General features: G+C 43.4%; 2 protein-coding genes across 4 annotated transcripts in view; one reads left to right on the forward strand and one right to left on the reverse strand.

Annotated features, from left to right (window-relative positions):
• LOC115103968 (serine/threonine-protein kinase MARK1-like) overlaps nucleotides 1–13,709 on the forward strand; it is an 86,793-nt gene extending 73,084 nt beyond the window's left edge. Inside the window, exons 11-19 of one of the 3 annotated variants that reach the window (XM_065006379.1) lie at nucleotides 1–113; nucleotides 671–824; nucleotides 5,477–5,649; nucleotides 5,967–6,058; nucleotides 7,047–7,208; nucleotides 8,112–8,369; nucleotides 9,868–9,894; nucleotides 10,525–10,569; nucleotides 11,188–13,709. In XM_065006379.1, the coding sequence (XP_064862451.1) occupies nucleotides 1–113; nucleotides 671–824; nucleotides 5,477–5,649; nucleotides 5,967–6,058; nucleotides 7,047–7,208; nucleotides 8,112–8,369; nucleotides 9,868–9,894; nucleotides 10,525–10,569; nucleotides 11,188–11,533 (1,370 nt within the window). In that variant the 3' untranslated portion in view covers nucleotides 11,534–13,709. The remainder of the gene's footprint in view (nucleotides 114–670; nucleotides 825–5,476; nucleotides 5,650–5,966; nucleotides 6,059–7,046; nucleotides 7,209–8,111; nucleotides 8,370–9,867; nucleotides 9,895–10,524; nucleotides 10,570–11,187) is intronic. The other 2 variants (XM_029625046.2, XM_029625047.2) reach the window with 2 other exon arrangements.
• The window catches only part of zgc:172076, a 32,284-nt gene continuing 23,269 nt past the window's right edge, over nucleotides 13,259–22,273 (reverse strand). Inside the window, exons 8-9 of the mRNA XM_029625048.2 lie at nucleotides 17,484–17,673; nucleotides 13,259–15,971 (exon numbers count right to left, since the gene is read on the reverse strand). Of these exons, the coding sequence (XP_029480908.1) occupies nucleotides 15,811–15,971; nucleotides 17,484–17,673 (351 nt within the window). The 3' untranslated portion in view covers nucleotides 13,259–15,810. The remainder of the gene's footprint in view (nucleotides 15,972–17,483; nucleotides 17,674–22,273) is intronic.

The raw sequence follows: 22,273 nt of genomic DNA on the forward strand, positions 1-22,273 counted from the left end.
AACTGATGATAACTATGGGCTTCCCCAAAGAGGACATCACAGATGCGTTAACAGGACAGAAGTACGATGAGACCATGGCCACTTACCTCCTTTTGGGCAGGAAACCAGCCGAGGTGAGACATGGGCTATAGCCATAATAATGACAGACTTCACAAACAAACAATTCATGTGTATCCTATGGATACGCACATTAAAGACTTACTCCTTTATTTGAAAACCACAAAACGGCAGCTCCACCACTTGGTTTGCTATAAAGCTGAGGGAAGGGGCAACCACACTCAAATTTTTATTAGGAGATATGGATCAAGGACTGACGGTCCATAAGGTCAAAATTATAGTTTAAACTGTTTTAAAGCTATACTTTAGGCTGAAATAATCATACACAGCGGGCAACTTCCTGCTTACCAGACATCAACAACAACAAAATTCTAATCCGCCAAGACTGCCATTATTTCCTCTTCCCAATGTACGCCCTCCCTTGAAGCATGGGAAGAGCCAATAGTGGCGGTCTTGGTAGGTTAGAATTTTCTTGTTGATTTCTATAAACAGGAATTCGCCCCACTGATGTCATATTGCAGTCTACCTTTAAGTCTACATGACCACCATGTTATAATGTGTGCAATGGCTCTTTTGTTTTTTCAAATGCCCCCCTCCTCCTTTCATTGGGCAGTTTGAGGGGAGCGAGTCGCTGTCCAATAGCAACCTGTGTCAAAGGTCACGGCCCAGCAGCGAGGCCAACAACAGTTCCAGCCAATCTCCTGCCCACTCCAAGGTCACACGCAGCATATCGGCCAACCAGAAGCAGCGGCGCTTCAGCGACCATGGTAAGGACGGCATTGTTGACCATCTTGAATCTCATTGCACAAGACTTGTTTTATCACCATTATTTAAGAAAATATAGTTATAATATATTGGCTAATCGTAGCTTAAAGAGTTATGGATTTTGGCATTTTTATGTCTCTGTCCAGTATAAAGTTATAGTTAGTTTTGCGAGCCAATGCTAACTAGCGTAAGCACAATGACTGGAAGTCTACAGCAGGGCTCTCTCCAACCATGTTCCTGGAGTGCTACGGTCCTGTAGGTTTTCACTCCAACCCTAATGTAGTTCGCCTTGCTGTGCCTTCAGAAAGTATTCACACCCCTGGACCTTTTCCATATTTTGTTGCTACAGCCTGAATTTAAAATTTATGAAATTAAATTGTGTGTCACTGGCATTGGTGAAGTTATTAATTACACTTTGGATGGCGTATCAATACACCCAGTCACTACAAAAATACAGGCGTCCTTTCTAACTCAATTGCCGGAGAGGAAGGAAACCGCTCAGGGATTTCACCATGAGGTCAATGGTGACTTTTTTTAAACAGTTACAGAGCTTAAAGGATATGATAGGTGAAAACTGAGCATGGATCAACAACATTGTAGTTACTCCACAATACTAACTTAAATGACAGGGTGAAAAGAAGGAAGCCTCAACAGAATAAAAATATTCCAAAATATGCATCCGGTTTGCAGTAAGGCACTAAAGTAGAACTGCAAGAAATGTGTCAAAGAATATAACTTTGTCCTCAATGCAAAGTGTTATGTTTTGGGAAAACACGAGAGTACCATTCTTAATACTTTCAAGCATGGTGGTGGCTGCATCGGGTTTTTTAGGATAAAAAGGAATAGAGATAAGCACAGGAAAAATCATAGAGGAAAACCTGGTTCAGTCTGCTTTCCACCAGACGCTGGAAGACAAATTCACCTTTCAGCAGGACAATAACCTAAAACACAATGCCAAATATACACTGGAGTTGCTGACCAAGACGGACATTGAAGGTTCCTGAGTGGCCTAGTTACAGTTTTGACTTGAATCGGCTAGAAAAATCTATGGCAAGACTTGAAAATGGCTGGCTAGCTCAACAACCAACTTGACAGAGCTTTTCTTTTTTTTCACCTTTATTTAACCAAGTAGGCTAGTTGAGAACAAATTCCAGCTACGACCTCATTTACAACTGCGACCTGGCCAAGATAAAGCAAACCAGTGTGACACAAACAATCAACAGAGTTACACATGGAATAAACAAATGCACAGTCAATAGCACAATAGAAAAAAAAGTCTATATACAGTGTGCAAATGAGGTAAGGCAATAAATAGGCCATAGTGGCAAAATAATTACAATTTAGCAATTAAACACTGGAGTGATAGATGTGCAGAAGATGAATGTGCAAGTAGAGATACTGGGGTGCAAAGGAGCTAAATAAATACAGTATGGGGGTGAGGTAGTTGGATGGGCTATTTACAGATGGGCTATGCACAGGTGCAATGATCTGTGAGCTGCTCTGACAGCTGATGCTTGAAGTTAGTGAGAGAGATAATAATCTCCTGCTTTAGAGATTTTTGCAGTTCGTTCCAGTCATTGGCAGCAGAGAACTGGAAGGAAAGGCGGCCAAAAGAAGAATTGGCTTTGGGGGTGACCAGTGATATATACCTGCTGGAGTGCGTGCTACGGGTGGATGCTGCTATGACGACCAGTGAGCTGAGATAAGGCGGGGCTTTACCTAGCAGAGACTTATAGCTGACCTGGAGCCAGTGGGTTTGGCGACAAATATGAAGCGAGGGCCAGCCAACGAGAGCATACAGGTCGCAGTGGTGGGTAGTATATGGAGCATTGGTGACAAAATGGATGGCACTGTGATAGACTGCATCCAATTTGCTGAGGAGAGTGTTGGAGGCTATTTTGTAAATGACATCGCCGAAGTCGAGGATCGGTAGGATGGTCAGTTTTACGAGGTTATGTTTGGCAGCATGAGTGAAGGATGCTTTGTTGCGAAATAGGAAGCCGATTCTAGATTTAATTTTGGATTGGAGATGCCTAACCAGACACCTTGGAATTTGTAGTTGTCCACATATTCTAAGTCAGAACCGCCCAGAGTAGTGATGCAAGTTGGGCGGGCGGGTGTGGGCAGCGATCGGTTGAAGAGCATGCATTTAATTTTACCTCCATTTAAGAGCAGTTGGAGGCCACGGAAGGAGAGTTGTATGGCATTGAAGCTCGTCGGGAGGTTAGTTAACATAGTGTCCAAAGAAGGGCCAGAAGTATACAGAATGGTGTCGTCTGCGTTAGAGGTGGATCAGCAGCAAGAGCGACGACATTGATGTATACAGAAAAAAGAGTCGGCCCGAGAATTGAACCCTGTGGTACCCCATAGAGACTGCCAGAGGTCCAGACAACAGGCCCTCCGATTTGACACACTGAACTCTGTCTGAGAAGTAGTTGGTGAACCAGGAGAGGCAGTCATTTGAGAAACCAAGGCTGTTGAATGTGCCGAGAAGAATACGGTGATTGACAGATTCGAAAGCCTTGGCCAGGTCTATGAATACTGCACAGTATTGTCTCTTATCAATGGAGGTTATGATATCATTTAGGACCTTGAGCGTGGCTGAGGTGCACCCATGACCAGCTCGGAAACCAGATTGCATATCAGAGAAGGTACGGTGGGATTAGAAATGGTCGGTGATCTGTTTGTTAACTCGAAGACCTTAGAAAGGCAGGGTAGGATAGATATACAGTTGAAATCGGAAATTTACATACACTTATGTTGGAGTCATTAACTCGTTTTTCAACCACTCCACAAATTTCTTGTTAACAAACTATAGTTTTGGCAAGTCGGTTAGGACATCTACTTTGTGCATGACACAAGTCATTTTTCCAACAATTATATCACAATTCCAGTGGGACAGAAGTTACACTACACTAAGTTGACTGTGCCTTTAAACAGCTTGGAAAATTCCAGAAAATTCTGTCATGGCTTTAGAAGTGTCTGATAGGCTAATTGACATCATTTGAATCAATTGGAGGTGTACCTGTGGATGTATTTCAAGGCCTACATTCAAACACAGTGCCTCTTTGCTTGACATCGTGGGAAAATCAAAAAGAAATCAGCAAAGACCTCAGAAAGTGTGGTTCATCCTTGAGAGCAATTTCCAAACACCTGAAGGTACCATGTTCATCTGTACAAACAATAGTACTCAAGTATAAACACCATGGGACCACGCAGCCTTCATACCGCTCAGGAAGGAGACACATTCTGTAACAAGCTGTAACACAACAAGATGTGGAATAGGTCAAGGGGGTATGAATACTTTCTGAAAGCACTGTAATTAGGTGGTTGATGAGCTGAATCAGGTAAATTACAACTGGGGTTGGATTAAAAAAAAGCTACAGGAGGGTTGCTCTCCAGGAACAGGGTTGGAGAGCCCTTGTCTACTGCGATACTCTCTTTTCCCATAGAGTACCGCAGTACAAACCAATAACCATAAAACCTAGCGGTCAAACAAGGAAATGGTTTCATTATCTATCCCATAGTGGATTGTAAAAACACTTAAAATAAGGACTGTGTTTCGTGTAGGCTTACCCTGGCATAATGTTTTGATTACCGTGTTAATCTCTCTAGGACAAGGTGGCTTTTATCAATATATTTGCCGGTATTTACCCCCCAAAAATGACATTCTAATTAGCTGCTAATGTGGTTATCATAAACAACTACAAACGCCATGGTGGTCTGGATGAGACTGATGAGTCGAGGCAAAGGTAAGATTCTGTGGATTAACTATGTTAGCTAAATGTAGTAATGAATAAATTGGCTACATTTCTTGAAATAGGCAATTCTGTGAAATGTCTTGTGCAAGTTTTAAATTGACACTACCAAAGGGGACACTCCTAGCAAAGGTGTCAGCTAGAGATGACGTGCAGAGGCATGCAGGGATTTGTAGTCTTGCATGATGTCTACTTTGATGCTAATGAGTATTTTTGAATCTGACAGTAAATGGAATATTTAAGTCATCTTGTCCGAGAGCAATTTACATAGTTATCAAAACGTCACGCCAGGGTTAGCCTACACGAAACACAACCCGTATTTTAAGTGTTTCTAAAATTCCCAATGATAAAAATGAATTGTGGAGAAATGATTGGAATCATTTCCCTGTTTGACTACTAGGTGTTATGGATATTATGACACCTCCACTGTGGGGCTCTATAGACTTCCAGTCATTGTGCTAACGGTAGTTAACAATTGCGCTAATGGTAGTTGGCAACTTCCTTCAAACTGAACAAGTTCATCTGACTCTGAGGAAGTAGATAGTGCTTCATTGCCAAAATCCTGAAATATCCCTTTAAGTTGAACTGATTAGCCTCAGGAAGTTCCCTTTACACTTGAACCGTGTGCAACACGTGCAAGCAGAGCTTTCTTTACATGTGGCCTAATATAGTACATCCAATGGAAATGTTTAATTACTTAACACCAGTAGGAATTTTAGGTGGATGCCAGTCAATAAAACACACAAATGTGGTTTTAACTGTTTAATTATTATATAAATGTTCTGCATTGACTGAAGTTAAATGATATTTGCCCTAACTCTGCGGAAACCACAATGGGGACTTCCTTGTTAAAAAAATAAAGTCCATACTGTTGTCATTGCTCTGTGGCTCCTCAGTGGCGCCCTCTATCCCCCCGTCTATGTCCTACACCAAGCGGGCGCAGGCCAACAGCGTGGAGAGCGACAAGGGCGATGCCGCCCACAAGCTTGGCACGGCCGTTTCCAAGGCTGACGTGCCCACCTCGCCGCTGGTGGCACAGGAGAGGAAGAAGTCATCCACTGCCTCAGGGGTGAGAGATCAAAGTGCCCTTTTGGGGGTCAAAATGCTATGCAGGATCTGTATTATAATATTCAGAGGGCTACGGTTTCTGCCTCCAAATAAGCAGGGGATGACTGGCACAAAGTAGTTTTCCATCCCAAAATGTACAGGAAAGTTAGTCATTCCCAAAGTAATTTAGAACCCATCAGACTAGTCATAACTTGTCACTAGATGCTTAGCTTCCATTATGGTTTTTATTTTGTGGGACGGTCAGAACAGAAATAGTCTACATTGTGAATTAAGTTATTAAAGGCTGTGTGTTTCTGTGTGCGTGTCTGTGACCCATAGAACAGCAACGCTATGACCAGGAGGAACACGTACGTGTGTGAGCGGTCGAGCACAGATCACTACACGGCCATTCCCAATGGCAAGGACAGCAGGTGAGGAGGGCGATGGGGATGATTGCTGTTGATAACGTTTGCAGCTTTGATTGCTGTTGACAATGTTTACCTGCCTAAATACGTAGGCGTTGGAGTGTGACTCTAGAACTGACTTTCTCCCTGTTCTTGCCCCCTCTACCCCTCTCTCCTGCTTTCCTCGTGTTCTTCCTCCTGTGATCCTTCTTGTCCCCTCTCTACCCCTCTCTCCCGCTTTCCTCGTGTTCTTCCTCCTGTGATCCTTCTTGCCCCCACTCTACCCCTCTCTCCCGCTTTCCTCGTGTTCTTCCTCCTGTGATCCTTCTTGCCCCCTCTCTACCCCTCTCTCCTGCTTTCCTCGTGTTCTTCCTCCTGTGATCCTTCTTGTCCCCTCTCTCCTGCTTTCCTCGTGTTCTTCCTCCTGTGATCCTTCTTGTCCCCTCTCTACCCCTCTCTCCTGCTTTCCTCGTGTTCTTCCTCCTGTGATCCTTCTTGTCCCCTCTCTACCCCTCTCTCCCGCTTTCCTCGTGTTCTTCCTCCTGTGATCCTTCTTGCCCCCACTCTACCCCTCTCTCCTGCTTTCCTCGTGTTCTTCCTCCTGTGATCCTTCTTGTCCCCTCTCTCCTGCTTTCCTCGTGTTCTTCCTCCTGTGATCCTTCTTGCCCCCTCTCTAACCCTCTCTCCTGCTTTCCTCGTGTTCTTCCTCCTGTGATCCTTCTTGTCCCCTCTCTCCTGCTTTCCTCGTGTTCTTCCTCCTGTGATCCTTCTTGCCCCCTCTCTACCCCTCTCTCCCGCTTTCCTCGTGTTCTTCCTCCTGTGATCCTTCTTGTCCCCTCTCTCCTGCTTTCCTCGTGTTCTTCCTCCTGTGATCCTTCTTGCCCCCTCTCTACCCCTCTCTCCCGCTTTCCTCGTGTTCTTCCTCCTGTGACCCTTCTTGTCCCCTCTCTACCCCTTTCTTTTGCCTTATTTCTCTTACCGTCCTGCTCTCGGTCTCTCGCTGTCTTTCTCTCAGTCTGACTGAGATGTCAGGCTCGGCCAGTGGCTCCTCGCCGTCGTCAGGGGCAGCCTCAGCTGTCCCTTCCACTCGTCCGCGTCATGTCAAGTCCATGTCGGCGTCGGGCCACCCCATCAAGTCCCCACTGCCTCCCATAGACGACAACGCGGAGTACAAGGGGTGAGCTAGGGGGCTAGAGAGAGTGAGAGGTGCTCAAGTCCCAAATAGGAAGGGGCCCAAGTTATATGAATTACTAATACCTACCCTATAAAATTTTTTATTCAGGTCTAAATCAAATCGCATTTTATTTGTCACATACGCCGAATACGACAGGAAATGCTTACTTACTAGCCCTTAACCAACATGGCAGTTCAATAAATAGAGTTAAGAAAATATTTACTAAATAAACTAAAGTAAAAAAATCACAAGGTAACACAATACATTTACATAACAATGAAGCTATATACAGGGGGTACCGGTACCTAGTCAAGGTACGGGGGTACAGGTTAGTCAAGGTAATTTGTAAAGTGACTATGCATAGGTAATAAGCAGCGAGTAGCAGCAGTGTGAAACCAAAGGGGGGAGCGTCAATGTAAATAGTCAGTTGGCCATTTGATTAGTTTAGTTGTTCAGCAGTCTTATGGCTTGGGGGGGAGAAGCTGTTAAGGAGCCTTATGGTCCTAGACTTGGTGCTCCGTTACCACTTGCCGTGCAGTAGCAGAGGGAACAGTCCATGACTTGGGTGACTGGAGTCTTTGAGCATTTTTTGGGCCTTCCTCTGACACCGCCTAGTATATAGGTCAAATGAAGTGCCTAAAGGTAGGGGTACATTTAGAGTTGAGCAAGGGTATAAGACAATGGAGGGTTGAGGAACTGTGAGAAATGACTTGTTAGGATGTCCATGTATTTTCATTGCCCTTCGATACTATTTCCTAGAAGTCAGAGATGGAACTTAATGTTTAATGTTCTATTACTACTAATGCCTTGATATTAGGTGAGGGAAGAAATAGGTGATATTTCTTATCTATATCTTCTTTCTACTTCCTCTTTCCCTGCACCTATTCTTCCCCTCTCCCTCCGCAGCCCTCCCACGGCCTCGCCGTCGGCGCACAGCATCAGCAGCAGCACGGCCGCCACGCCGCCTGACCGCACGCGCTTCCCCCGCGGCTCCTCCAGCCGCTCCACCTTCCACGGGGCCCAACTTCGCGACCGCCGCTCGGCCACCTACAACGGTCCGCCCGCCTCGCCCACACTCTCCCACGACACGGGGGCTCTGTCCCAGGCGCGCAGGGGCACCTCCACGGGCATCATCGGCAAGATCACCTCCAAGTTTGTCCGCAGGTCAGTGGAAATGGGCGGGAAATGCACCATACCAATATGTTTGCCAAACCTGGGACAAATAGTCAGATGGCCTACCCTGAAGTATTGTAGGTGCGCTTGATTTATCCACAACTGCGTGCAAGGCTGAGCAGAGTTGGCCATTTTGGGCCCATTCTATAGGTTTCATTGTACCGGGCACATCTCCATTATTTAAACGTATCTGACAATGTATTTGACTCAGGTCTGATATTTACAATACTAAACTGCAGGAGTATGGTCAAGTCCATTTCAATTCGGCAAGTAAACTGCAATTACAATTTAGTTCCTGAATTGACGTTATTGAAATGGAATTGACCCCAATATCATGTCTCATGTTTCCCTTCCTTAGAGCCATATTTACCCAGCGTTTGCATCGGATATTGAAAGTAACAGCTGCATATTTTGTACTAGTCAATATATGTAGTTCTTTACTAGGGTACCATGTAAGGTACTAGGCTGCTTTGAGTTTGGAGAGGGATAATAGTGTGTGGTTGGGTTCCTCTTTCTCTCAATCCTGCATCAGGTGAAGTTGACCTTAGGCACTGATCTTGGGTCAGTTCAGCATTTCCCACTAATGGTTGAGGTTAGGATTGGGGGAGGGAAAGCTGATCATAGATCTGTTCCTAGGATAAACTTAACCCCGGAGCGCTAAGCCCACAGATGTCGTGTCCAGGCCTATTCCCCTAGGTGAGCCTGCGGTGAGCAGGCTCTAGGTCTGAGAGAGACGTGGGCTGCTTAAAGATATGCTCACACACTTGCAGGACCACACGCAAAGGCATAGACACGCATACATAAATGCATGCAGTCTCTCTCTCTCTTACACACGCGCGCACACACACACACAGAGAGAGTGTGAAGTCTGCAGTATCTGTGACCGTGCTGCAATCAGTCAAGGGCACTGGGTAAAATGAGCCTGCTTTTTATCACCAGCCCAGGGCTCCACCCTTAGAGCATGACAAACTAACCTATCACACTGCAGCCTGCCTGCATAACTGCAAGGTTCTATACACTCATCGTATGCTACTGTAGCAATCAATGTGCATTTTTTTATGAAGATTTTTATTTAAGATTAAATGTTTTGATTTTGTTCTTATAGTTTGTTGAAAGCAATTGTTAATCAGACTTTCCATGTGTAGTAGGTATGAACTGGTTATGAACCAACCAGTATGAACTAGTTGGTTCTTAGTGCCTTCAATCAGCCCATAGTGAATTTAGCGTTATTGCTGAAAGCATATGTAACGTTACGTGTATTTAAGCACATCATTTGTTAATGGAACATTGGGATCGATTTGCTGACGTCGTGGACCCATCACCATTTGATCGTACATGTCTGCCACATTATGAGAAAGTCATTGAACAACATTTCCACAACACCCTTTTCTGCCTTTCCGTTTCCATCCATAGTTACAATAAAAAAAAACGTTAAAAAAATATTTTAAAATTGACTTCTTTCATTGTTTTTTTTTTGTTGTTTTTTTAGAACTATGTCTTTCAGGGCTGGCCAGAGGTAGGAGCGCACAGAATGGGTTACCATGTCTATATCCCCACAATGACTCACTTCCACACCCTCTCTTCATCGCAATTCTAAGCCCTCTTCAACGACATGCAATCATTCATGCCCTGGTGCCAGCCCCCCTTCCCTAACCCCTCTCCCTATCCCCTCCCCACCCAAAATCCACTGTGCCGGGGCACTACACCGCTCCGCATTATCCACCCCCTATCTGACCCTGCACCACTAACAGAGTGAGATTGAGACTTCCGAGATTCCTTGCCTGTGATTCCTTGGAGTTTGCAGACACCTGCACTCACTTTCCGACTTCTTCTTGTTTCGTTCTTTGGTTTGAGTGTGTTGTGTCCTGTAGATGACTTCTATCATCCATCTCTCTGTTCACATGATTTCCACATTGTATCATCCTCCGTTTTAGCTTGCTTGCCAATATACGTGTCATGTTGGTTTTTTGGCAGTCCTCGCCAGTTGCCTCCCAGAACGAGTTGAGTTGCGTGACCGTGTATGTTTATAGGTTTGACCCCATCCCACCCTCTTCCTTTTCACGTTCACATATCCCATCGTCTGTGTGTACACTGACGATCCCTTCCACTGCTCTGTTGAACTCTGAACTCTGATTGCTTCCCAAAGGGCCACGGTTGAAGGAGAGGCCAGTGGCAGTACAGACCCCCCAAGGTGAGGCATCGGCACAGCCGCCCGCAGAAAAAGCAACAACAACCTCGAAATGAAAGCATGGCATGTCAATGAGGGTCACTACTAGTCTCAGGATCCTAAGCGAATGTCACCGGTTCACTCTTGTTCTTTCTTTCTCTTTCTTTTTATGTTATGTGTGTACTTTGTCCCCATGCCCTCTGTCACACAGCGGTGGTGTTTGCGCTTTTTGTGCCTAAGTGGCGTGACCCTGAATACCATATTCTTGCTAGACCTTGGTGGGCCATGTGTGTGTTTAATCTGTCTAGAAGTGTCTGATCTGAGTGTGTATTACACCGAAATAAGTAAGAGGTGTGTTATCTTTGAATAAAATATGAGTCATTCAGTTGTCAGTCTTACGATGTCCCAAACACATGGGTTATATAAGTTCTATGCGTTACTTTTTGTCCTCTATTATGCCCCCGTTCCATCTTTGAAAAATAAATAGTCGCACGCTCTATATACTCCCAACCACGTCATATGACTCTTTAAAAAAAATATGTTTTTTAATGATCAGCACCTCACCAACCTTTTGGGGTTTTGCGTCTACCTACTTATCTCCCATTCAATTAACACTATTGCCTGTGTTCTTTTCCTCTCCAGGAGCGCGTCAGGGGAACCCAAGGAGGACGGTTCCCGGGACTCCAAACCCCGTTCACTGCGCTTCACATGGAGCATGAAGACTACCTCATCCATGGAGCCCGGCGACATGATGCGCGAGATCCGGAAGGTCCTGGATGCCAACAACTGCGACTACGAGCAGCGCGAGCGCTTCATGCTCTTCTGCGTGCACGGCGACGCCCGCCAGGACAGTCTGGTCCAATGGGAGATGGAGGTGTGCAAGCTGCCACGCCTCTCACTCAACGGCGTGCGCTTCAAGCGGATCTCAGGCACGTCCATCGCCTTCAAGAATATTGCGTCCAAAGTGGCCAACGAGCTCAAGCTGTGAAAAGTGACTTTTGGGAAGACTAAACAAACTAAAGAGAATTAACATACAACACTGAAAACGGGGGGGGGGCAGAGGACATAATCCTGGTGTTCCTTGAGTTTGCGGGCGCCCCACGTGTCGGGCCCAAGAGAGTCAGCCGCAATATTGATTTTACCGCTATTCGAGGCTACTGCCATACTGCTTGGTGAATCGACACAAAATACACTCCCATTTTTCCTCCCCAAGGCAAACCCCTGTGTTACAAAATCGTTGATTATAACGAGAGGTGAGAACTGACCATTATTGCAATGATATGAAAACATTTGTATCAATGGCCCGCAAAATTTCAATTCCATTGCTAAACTACCATTAAAGGGGGTTGAAATAAGAGACTGCAAAGCTACTTTTTCCACATGTACAGTATAAAATAAAATAGAGAATGTTTTGTTGTATTGTTCATAGAGTTGTATAAAACAGGACTCTTCAGCATAATGTCTGCAGGTATTGTATAGTCTTGAGTTTCTGTACAGAAAGTGTTTAAATGTGTCATACTGTATTTTTTTCTTTTCGTTTGGAGTTCTTTTCTTCTTGTTGACATATTTGTAGATTGTTTGCCTCCACTGAAGTCTAATGTTTAGAAGGAAAAAAACAACATTTTTTATTATCACAGGGAAAAGGAAAAAAACAAGCTTATTTTTTACTTTTCATGGATACATGAAAATACAGGAGAGATCGAGTGACGTGATCTGTGTTGAAAAGCAAAACTCTACACATCCCAAAGCCCTAATCAAGTCATTCCTCCTAATGCACTATTTTGGCCATTCTCACAACCCTCTTTCATGTAGCGTAGCTGGATGATGACGTTAGCACTGCAGTTTAAAATGTTCTGTTTATTGCATAGAATTTACATAAGGGATCTTATGTTGGCTAAGTCAGATGTGACGAACCATGTCCTTTAATTATCTTTGAGAACCCAAATATACAGTGTAGACTAGCAGCACCACAAATTGTTCAGTTGCACTCAATTTTAAGCCCGCTCTCATAAAGTCCGCTTTATGCTGTCTTAAATACGGTGTTGCAGTTGTCGCTGGCATTGCGCTCGATGATTAATCAAATGCTCTTCAAACAAATATTGGGACAAAACTACCCATTCAAAACACTATTCGTGGTCTTTTAGTAGCATAATTGCACCGGCCACCATTCTAGGTCAGGAAGTGACATCAATTATTATAACTGCCTCAAATATCTCATGTTCTGCTTGAGAATGCCCAAAGCTTTAAGGGTTCACACAAAGTGATGCCCAAGCAGTTTGACCTCACTAGTGACTATATCCCTCTGTTTCTCTTACTTCCTTCTAAACTGCAGTTAATTGGTAGTTACTGTGCGACACCTGTCTGACTTGTTTTGTGATCAATTTTATTTTCTTGCAAAATATATTGTATTTATTCCACCACATTATGCCTTTTAATGTGCTGCTTGGTATTTCTGAGGCATTCACCTGTACGAGAAAAAAAAATAGGATATAGCTAGTTTCGCACATTTTTATTTTGTTTTAGGTTTTTCCCCTTTGTAATTAGTGATTGCGATGAGTACGTAAAATAACCACTAGTGCTGGTACGTTTCTACTTGTTATTTTGTATGAAAAGTAATGAGGGTCAACTGTGCAATGGTATTCCATGTGGTATTACTGTAAAGATGAGAGATGGGCCTATAGACCGCACCCTTTAACGCAGCGTAGAGAATGGAAACAGAATGCAGACATTTTATTTCCTAATTTCAAAAGACACAATAGAAAGGAAAAAGGAAAAGGTTAAAAAAAAATATATGAAAACAAGGTTAAAAGCTGTGAGTTATTCTGGAAGCTGAGCGAGAAATCTCCACCGCTGACTTTCTGTGGCATTATGGGAGCAGGGGGGTTTGGAGGGGGTACTGCACGTGGAAGAAAAATGCATATTCCTAATTGTTAACGGTACAACTTCCAGAGAGGATGTCTTATTGTGTTGCCTTAGCAGATCAAGTGTAGAGGAGAAGCAGAAAGTGTTAAAGAAATGTAAATGATTATGCCTCGCCCTTTTCATCTCCATTATAACCCCTCCCCCCACCGAAAGCCCTCCTACCACAACATATATGCGAGGAAAGCTTGAGTCATCTAGATTCAGTCTCACTCGTGCACAATATTAAAGCTTACTTGAAAGGAGTCTCAAGCAAATGTCTGCTGTCATTTTGTAATTTTTTTACCAGTATTTACTATTCAATTTTGTGTGTAACCATGGCTTCACAGCCAATCGGTTTAACATAACCCGAGTAACATGGAGGAACGATACGTCCTGGAAAGAGCTTTGTAATTTGTATAGAAATATACACTGCTCATAAAAATAAAGGGAACACTAAAATAACACATCCTAGATCTGAATGAATGAAATATTCTTATTAAATACTTTTTTCTTTACATAGTTGAATGTGCTGACAACAAAATCACACAAAAATGATCAATGGAAATCAAATTTATCAACCCATGGAGGTCTGGATTTGGAGTCACACTCTAAATTAAAGTGGAAAACCACACTACAGGCTGATCCAACTTTGATGTAATGTCCTTAAAACAAGTCAAAATGAGGCTCAGTAGTGTGTGTGGCCTCCACGTGCCTGTATGACCTCCCTACAACGCCTGGGCATGCTCCTGAGTAGGTGGCGGATGGTCTCCTGAGGGATCTCCCAGACCTGGACTAAAGCATCCGCCAACTCCTGGACAGTCTGGGGCGCAACGTTGGTGGATGGAGCGAGACATGATGTCCCAGATGTGCTCAATTTGATTCAGGTCTGGGGAACGGGTGGGCCAGTCCATAGCATCAATGCCTTCCACTTGCAGGAACTGCTGACACACTCCAGCCACATGAGGTCTAGCATCGTCGTGCATTTGGAGGAACCCAGGGCCAACCGCACCAGCATATGGTCTCACAAGGGGTCTGAGGATCTCATCTCGGTACCTAATGGCAGTCAGGCTACCTCTGGCAGGCACATGGAGGCCTGTGCGGCCCCCCAAAGAAATGCCACCCCACACCATGACTGACCCACCGCCAAACCGGTCATGCTGGAGGATGTTGCAGGCAGCAGAACGTTCTCCACTGCGTCTCCAGACTCTGTCACGTCTGTCACATGTGCTCAGTGTGAACCTGCTTTAATCTGTGAAGAGCACAGGGCGCCAGTAGCGAATTTGCCAATCTTGGTGTTCGCTAAGCACAACCCCCACCTATGGACGTCAGGCCCTCATACCACCATCATGGAGACTGGTTCTGACCGTTTGAGCAGACACATGCACATTTGTGGCCTGGAGGTCATTTTGCAGGGCTCTGGCAGTGCTCCTCCTGCTCCTCCTTGCACAAAGGCGGAGGTAGCGGTCCTGCTGCTGGGTTGTTGCCCTCCTACGGCCTCCTCCACGTCTCCTGATGTACTGGCCTGTCTCCTGGTAGCGCCTCCATGCTCTGGACACTACGCTGACAGACACAGCAAACCTTCTTGCCACAGCTCGCATTGATGTGCCATCCTGGATGAGCTGCACTACCTGAGCCACTTGTGTGGGTTGTAGACTCCGTCTCATGCTACCACTAAAGTGAAAGCACCACCAGCATTCAAAAGTGACCAAAACATCAGCCAGGAAGCATAGGAACTGAGAAGTGGTCAGTGGTCACCACCTGCAGAACCACTCCTTTATTGGGGGTGTCTTGCTAATTGCCTATAATTTCCACCTGTTGTCTATTCCATTTGCACAACAGCATGTGAAATTCATTGTCAATCAGTGTTGCTTCCTAAGTGGACAGTTTGATTTCACAGAAGTGTGATTGCCTTGGAGTTAAATTGTGTTGTTTAAGTGTTCCCTTTATTTTTTTGAGCAGTGTATATTGCTCTGGAGCTCATGATTATCCTAATGTGTGTGGCCATGCCAAACTTCATACTGAAAGCAAACAGGTGAAATTATGCAAAAATATTTGAAGTCAAACAGTTTTTATATACAGCACATAAGCATCATTTTGAACTTTTGAAAAGTATTTTACTTTTTTATGCAATATTAATGTAATAAGTCTTTGTACCTATATCACAGTGTTAATTGAATTAGAACACAGTACAATCAACATTAACATAGTCAGCTGTTAAAACATTGTTGGTTTTAGAAAAACTCATGATCATGTCATTCTCCCAAAAGCCCTGTATTACAATAGCACGCTCCCAGTCAATCTACTAAAATGTGAAGTTTTTGTTGATTAGGACAGGAGTCCCTTTCCCTCCCATCTTCCTCAGCTCTACTTCTGTAAAGGCACCAGATCATCGATTTTCTCTTCCCCCTCTAACCTCTTCTCCATGCGGATGAGCAGCTTGACCCCGTCCACCACTAGCTGCGTGAATCCCACCTCGTCCAAGCCGATTGTCTGGGCATTACTGATGTTATACACTTCACTGCAGTCTAAGGAGAAAGAGGTAAGAACTTCAGTTATTTCGACCATATTAAAGTAGGGTATGTAAGGACTTGCTTGTCAATTTGGAGGAAATTATAGCAGTATATTTGTTTTATCCTTGTAAAAAAAGTAACTAACTTATAGCATATATAGATACTATATACACACACATTATACAATACATGACATAAAGTATGTGGACACCTGTTCGTCAAACATTTTATTCCAAAATCGTGGGCATTGATGTGGACTTGGTCCTCCCCTTTGCAGCTATAACAGCCTCTTCACTTCTGGGAGGGCCTTCCACTAGATGTTGGAACATTTCTGCAGGGACTTGCTTCCATTCACCCACGAGAAAATTAGTGGGGTTGGGCACTGATGTTGGGTAATTATGCCTGGCTCACTGTCGGCGTTAAAATTCATCCTAAAGGTGTTCGATGGGGTTGAAATCAGGGCTCTGTGCAGGCCAGTCAAGTTCTTCCACGCCGATCTCGACAAAACATTTCTGTATGGACCTCACTTTGTGCATGGTGGCATTGTCAAGCTGGAACAGGAAAGGGCCTTCCCCAAACTGTTGCCACAAAGTAGGAAGCACAGAATTGTTCTAGAATGCCATTGTATGCTGTAGTAGCATTAAGATTTCCCTTCACTGGAACTGAAACATGAAAAACAGCCCAAGACCATTTTTCCTCCTCTACCAAACTTTACAGTTGGCACTATGCATTGGTGAGTTCTCCTGGCATTCGAAAAGCCAGATTTGTCCTTCGGGCTGCCATATGGTGAAGTGTGACTCATTACTCTAGAGAACGTGTTTCCACTGCTCCAGAGTCCAATGGCGGCAAGCTTTACACCACTCCAGCCGACGCTTGGCATTGCGCATGGTGATCATAGGCTTGTGAGCGGCTGCTCAGCAATCGAAACCCATTTCATGAAGCTCCCGACAAACAGTTCTTGTGCTGACGTTGCTTCCATAGGCAGTTTGGAACTCGGTAGTGAGTGTTGCAACTGAGGACAGATGATTTTTATGCGCTTCAGCATTCAGCGGTCCCGTTTTGTGAGCTTGTTTCCACTTCACAATAACAACACTTGGTTGACTGGGGCATCTCTAGCAGGGCTGAAATTTGACGAACTGACATGTTGGACAGGTGCCATTCTATGAGGGTGCCACGTTGAAAGTCACTGAGCTCTTCAGTAAGCTCATTCTCCTGTTTGTCTATGGAGATTGCATGGTTATGTGCTCGATTTTATACACCTGTCAGCAACGGGTGAAGCTGAAATAGCCGCATCCACTAATTTGAAGGGACGTCCACATACTTTTGTGTATATGTAGTGTATATTACACCTAGAGTTATACTCATCAGAAAATCTAGAAGAATGATTCATGCCCTAATATATATGTTTTGCCAATTGTACAAAAACTCTGTCAAATGTGCCAAGGAAGCGCTGATATTCAGAATATATTTATTTTTTACTCAAATTAGTTTTCACTAAAACAATTTCAGCCCGTCCATGTGCATTACCGGTGTTGTCCATGCGGAGGCGTAGTCTCCTGAGGACGTCTTCCAGACGTTTGTGTCTGGGCAGGTGTTGCATCTTGACACGAACGCTAGCCCTCAGGCCGGTCCCCACATCTGCTGGAGAGCTCACTACCCATCCAAGCTGCTGCTTCCAGATGAATGGGTGCCTCAGCTTTTTGTACAGTGCCTCCAACTGGACAACAAGAGACGGTCATAGCTCATTAGTTTTGCCCCATTAAATTTCTATTAATAGACTTGGTTTTTTTCACCAACACAGAAGTTTGGATTGGACATCCATACTAGAGGACGACCGATTTAATCGGAATGGATGATTAAATTAGGGCCGATTTTTCAAGTAATCTGCATTTTTGGACACCAATCATGGCCGATTACATTGCACTCCACGAGGAGACTGCGTGGCAGGCTGACTACCTGTTATGCGAGTGCAGCAAGGAGCCAAGGTAAGGTGCTAGCTAGCATTAAACGTATGTTATAAAAAACAATCACTCTTAACATAATCACTAGTTAACTACACATTGCTGATGATATTACTAGTTTATCTAGCTTGTCCTGCGTTGCATATAATTGAAGCGGTGCCTGTTACTTTATCATTGAATCAGCCAAATGAGTGATTTAACAAGCGCATTCGCGAAAAAAGCACTGTCGTTGCACCAATGTGAACCTAAATATCAACGCCTTTTTTTAAATCAATACACAAGTATATATTTTTAAACCTGCATATTTAGTTAATATTGCCTGCTAACGTGAATTTCTTTTAACTAAGGAAATTGTGTCACTTCTCTTGCGTTCATTGCCAGCAGAGTCTGGGTATATGCAACAGTTTGGGCCTCCTGGCTCGTTGCGAACTAATTTGCCAGAATTTTATGTAATTATGATGTAACATTGAAGGTTGTGCAATGTAACAGCAATATTTAGACTAAGGGATGCCAACCGTTAGATTAAATACGGAACGGTTCCGTATTTCACTGAAAGAATGAACGTTTAATTTTCAAAATGATAGTTTCTGGATTTGACCATATTAATGACCTAAGGCTCGTATTTCTGTGTGTTATTATGTTATAATTAAGTCTATGATGTGATATTTGATAGAGCAGTCTGACTGAGCGGTGGTAGGCAGCAGCAGGCTTGTAAGCATTCATTCAAACAGCACTTTCGTACATTTGCCAGCAGCTCTTCGCTGTTCTTCAAGCGTTGAGCTGTTTATGACTTCAAGCCTATCAACTCCCGAGATTAGGCTGGTGTAACCGATGTGAAATGGCTAGCTAGTTAGCGGGGTGCGTGACGTCACACTCTCTGAGACCTTGAAGTAGTTGTGCCCCTTGCTCTGCAAGGGCCGTGGCTTTTGTGGAGCGATGGGTAATGATGCTTCGAGGATGGCTGTTGTCGATGTGTCCCTGGTTCGAGCCCAGGTAGGGGCGAGGAGAGGGACGGAAGCTATACTGTTACACTGGCAATACTAAAGTGCCTATAAGAACATCCAATAGTCAAAGTTATATGAAATACAAATGGTATAGAGGGAAATAGTCCTATAATTCCTATAATAACTACAACCTAAAACGTCTTACCTGGGAATATTGAAGACTCATGTGAAAGGAACCACCAGCTTTCATATGTTCTCATGTTCTGAGCAAGGAACTTAAACGTTAGCTTTTTTACATGGCACATATTGCACTTTTACTTTCTTCTCCAACACTTTGTTTTTGCATTATTTAAACCAAATTGAACATGTTTCATTATTTATTTGAGGCTAAATTTATTTGATTGATGTATTATATTACGTTTTAAAAAAGTGTTCATTCAGTATTGTTGTAATTGTCATTATTACAAATAAATAAATAAATACAATTTTTACAAATCGGCAGATTAATCGCTATCGGCTTTTTTTGGTCCTCCAATAATCGGTATCGTTATCGGCATTGAAAATCTTAATCGGTTGACCTCTAATCCATACCACTTTCATACTATCATGCTGACCCAAACTATATGCTAGCGCATTAGAGCTTAGTTCGGACGTGGCTCAGAAGTGTGAAAAGGATAAAAGTTTGGTGGTAGGAATCAGAAATTCAAATGGCCTATGGCTAAGCGTAGTCTTACTGAATGTGCAATATCGCTAACCAGTACAGCGGTCAGAAACATGGTTGAATTAAACACCTTCTTGCTATGCTGGAACAAAAGCCTGTACACTCGTGTACAACCTGTGCTTCTTTAGATCCAGAATTGCCTAACACTGCCTTAAAGTGGGACTATTAGCATGTTAACTACTTTGCAGATACGAAACAGACAGTCCTAATTTCAGTCAAAAATATCAAATTTCCAGTTTATGCCACAAAAGCAACTTTATAAGAGGTTGGGTTCTAAATATACTTAAATATCCAAAGCGAAATGTAATTGCTGAAATATACTTAAAGGTAAATAAATTCCTTATATTAAGCAAAGCAGATGGCAACATTTTCTTGTTTAAAACATTAACGGATAGCCAGGGCTAGAATCAACACTCATTTACAAATTATGCATTTGTATTTACTGAGTTCTCCAGATAAGAAGCAGTAGGGATGTCCACATGTTCTCTTGACAAGTGCATGAATTGGACCATTTTCCAGTCCTGCTAAGCATTCAAAATGCACAGTGGTGTAATACTTTAAAGTACTACTTTTGTTATTTTTTAAAATATTTGTACTTTAAGTAAAGGTAGTCTAAAAAGTAACTACATTCCTAAAGAAAATAATGTACATTTTACTCCATACATTTTCCTGACACCCAAAACTGTGCATGGTTAACTTTTGGGTGTCAGGGAAAATGTATGGAGTAAAATGTACATTATTTTCTTTAGGAATGTAGTTACTTTTTAGACAACCTTTACTTAAAGTACAAATATTTTTAAAAATGACAAAAGTAGTACTTTAAAGTATTACACCACTGTGCATGGTTAATTAATATAATTGACCAATACTTTTCTTGGTCTTGCCAAAAATATTGCTATCAGGTTGTAAATCAGAGCTGGCCTGGTACAATGTTTGCTGCCTCCATTCGGGATGCACTGTTTCAGTTTCAATGGCTCATTTATTTATTTTTACAAAAATGGGTGAATGTAACTAAGGCTGGGAATGACCATACAATCAAACTAGCAAGGGCAAGGATCACATCAGTCATAACGTGGCTAATAGGCTAGCGTATCTATACTGAACAAAGATATTAACGCTACATGCTACAATTTCAACTATTTTACTGAGTTACAGTTCATATAAGGAAATGTGTCAATTTAAATGAATTAAGTAGGCCCTAATCTATTGATTTCACATGACTGGACTGGGGCGCAGCGATGGGTGAGCCTGGGAGGGAATAGGCCCACCCACTGGGGGGCCAGGCTCAGCCAATCAGAATGAGTTTTTCCCCACACAAGGGATTTATTACAGACTGAAGTATTCTTAAACTTCCCGCCGGTGAAGAAGCCGGATGTGGAGGTCCTGGGCTGGCATGGTTACACGTGGTCTGCGGTTGTGAGGCCGGTTGGACATACTGCCAAATTTTATAAAACTGTCAATTAAATTCTCTAGCAACTGCTCTGGTGGACATTCCTGCAGTCAGCAACTTGAGACATCTGTGGCATTGTGTGACAAAACTGCACATTTTAGTGGCCTTTTATTGTCCCCGGCACAAGGTACACCTGTGTAATGATCGTCCTGTTTAATCAGCTTCTTAATATGCCACACCTGTCAGGTGGATGTATTATCTTGGCAAAGGAGACATGCTCACTAACAGGGATGTAAAGGCATTTGTGCACAAAATCTGAGACAAATAAGCTTTTTGAGCTATGGAACATTCCTGGCATCTTTTATTTCAGCTGATGAAACATGGAACCAACACTTTACATGTTGCGTTTATATTTTTGTTCAGTATATTTATGTAGCAAGCTAAGATTACGGAGCCTAACGTTAGCTAGATAGCTAGCTAGGAGGATGTAATGTCATTGGAGGAGTGAGTGAGTGACTTTGCCCCCTCCGTATCGTTTTTCGGTGCCTATACACAGCTAGAGATGCAGGTATCATTTGGTTAGCTAGAGAAGAACTTAAACGACTGTTATTCAGTTAACATATCTCTTGCGTTCGAAAATTCACTCTGGCTTTTTTATCTACTCCGATTTCAGAGCACTCGTCTATGTCCCAGAGTGCAGAATGGCTGATGAATTTACGAATGCGCAATATCCGCTCAATATGATCGGTGTCTGTAAACAGGCGGAGAAAGTAATTGCACAGCTAGAACAATGAGACCGATATATTTCACTTGATGTATAAATGTGAGGCATCCGCTTGACGTTTCCATCCATTACCAAATGCTAGTTAAAGGAAGCCCCGTAGCAGGCAGTGGGAGAAGATGGAACCAGATGGATTTTTTTCCAAATTGTAGAAGGGCCGGGGTGCAAAGGCTAATTGCGTTATTGCACTTCGCAGGCTAGGTGTTCCCTAAGGAAAATATGCTGGAGTGCTTGAATATGATCTCGCTAGCCTGTGCTTGACTCATTTGTTTCCATTTGAAACGACAAAACTGTGGTTTATATTGATTTAGTTATAACAGTCTTTGGTAATAGTTAGTCACGAACGCTCTGGATAACATGTAAAGCGCATAACCAGCTCTGCTAGGGCGAGTAAAATGGTCAGACTAGATCTGATTGGCTTTGGCGCATCGGCCTGCGTAGACTCTGGTCCTGGACGAGACAATGTTTTTATTAGGTTGTATTTGCGTAGACTGGTCCTGGACGAGACAATGTTTTTATT

This window comes from Oncorhynchus nerka, linkage group LG21 (assembly GCF_034236695.1).
Source record: "Oncorhynchus nerka isolate Pitt River linkage group LG21, Oner_Uvic_2.0, whole genome shotgun sequence".
Lineage (NCBI taxonomy): Eukaryota > Metazoa > Chordata > Actinopteri > Salmoniformes > Salmonidae > Oncorhynchus > Oncorhynchus nerka.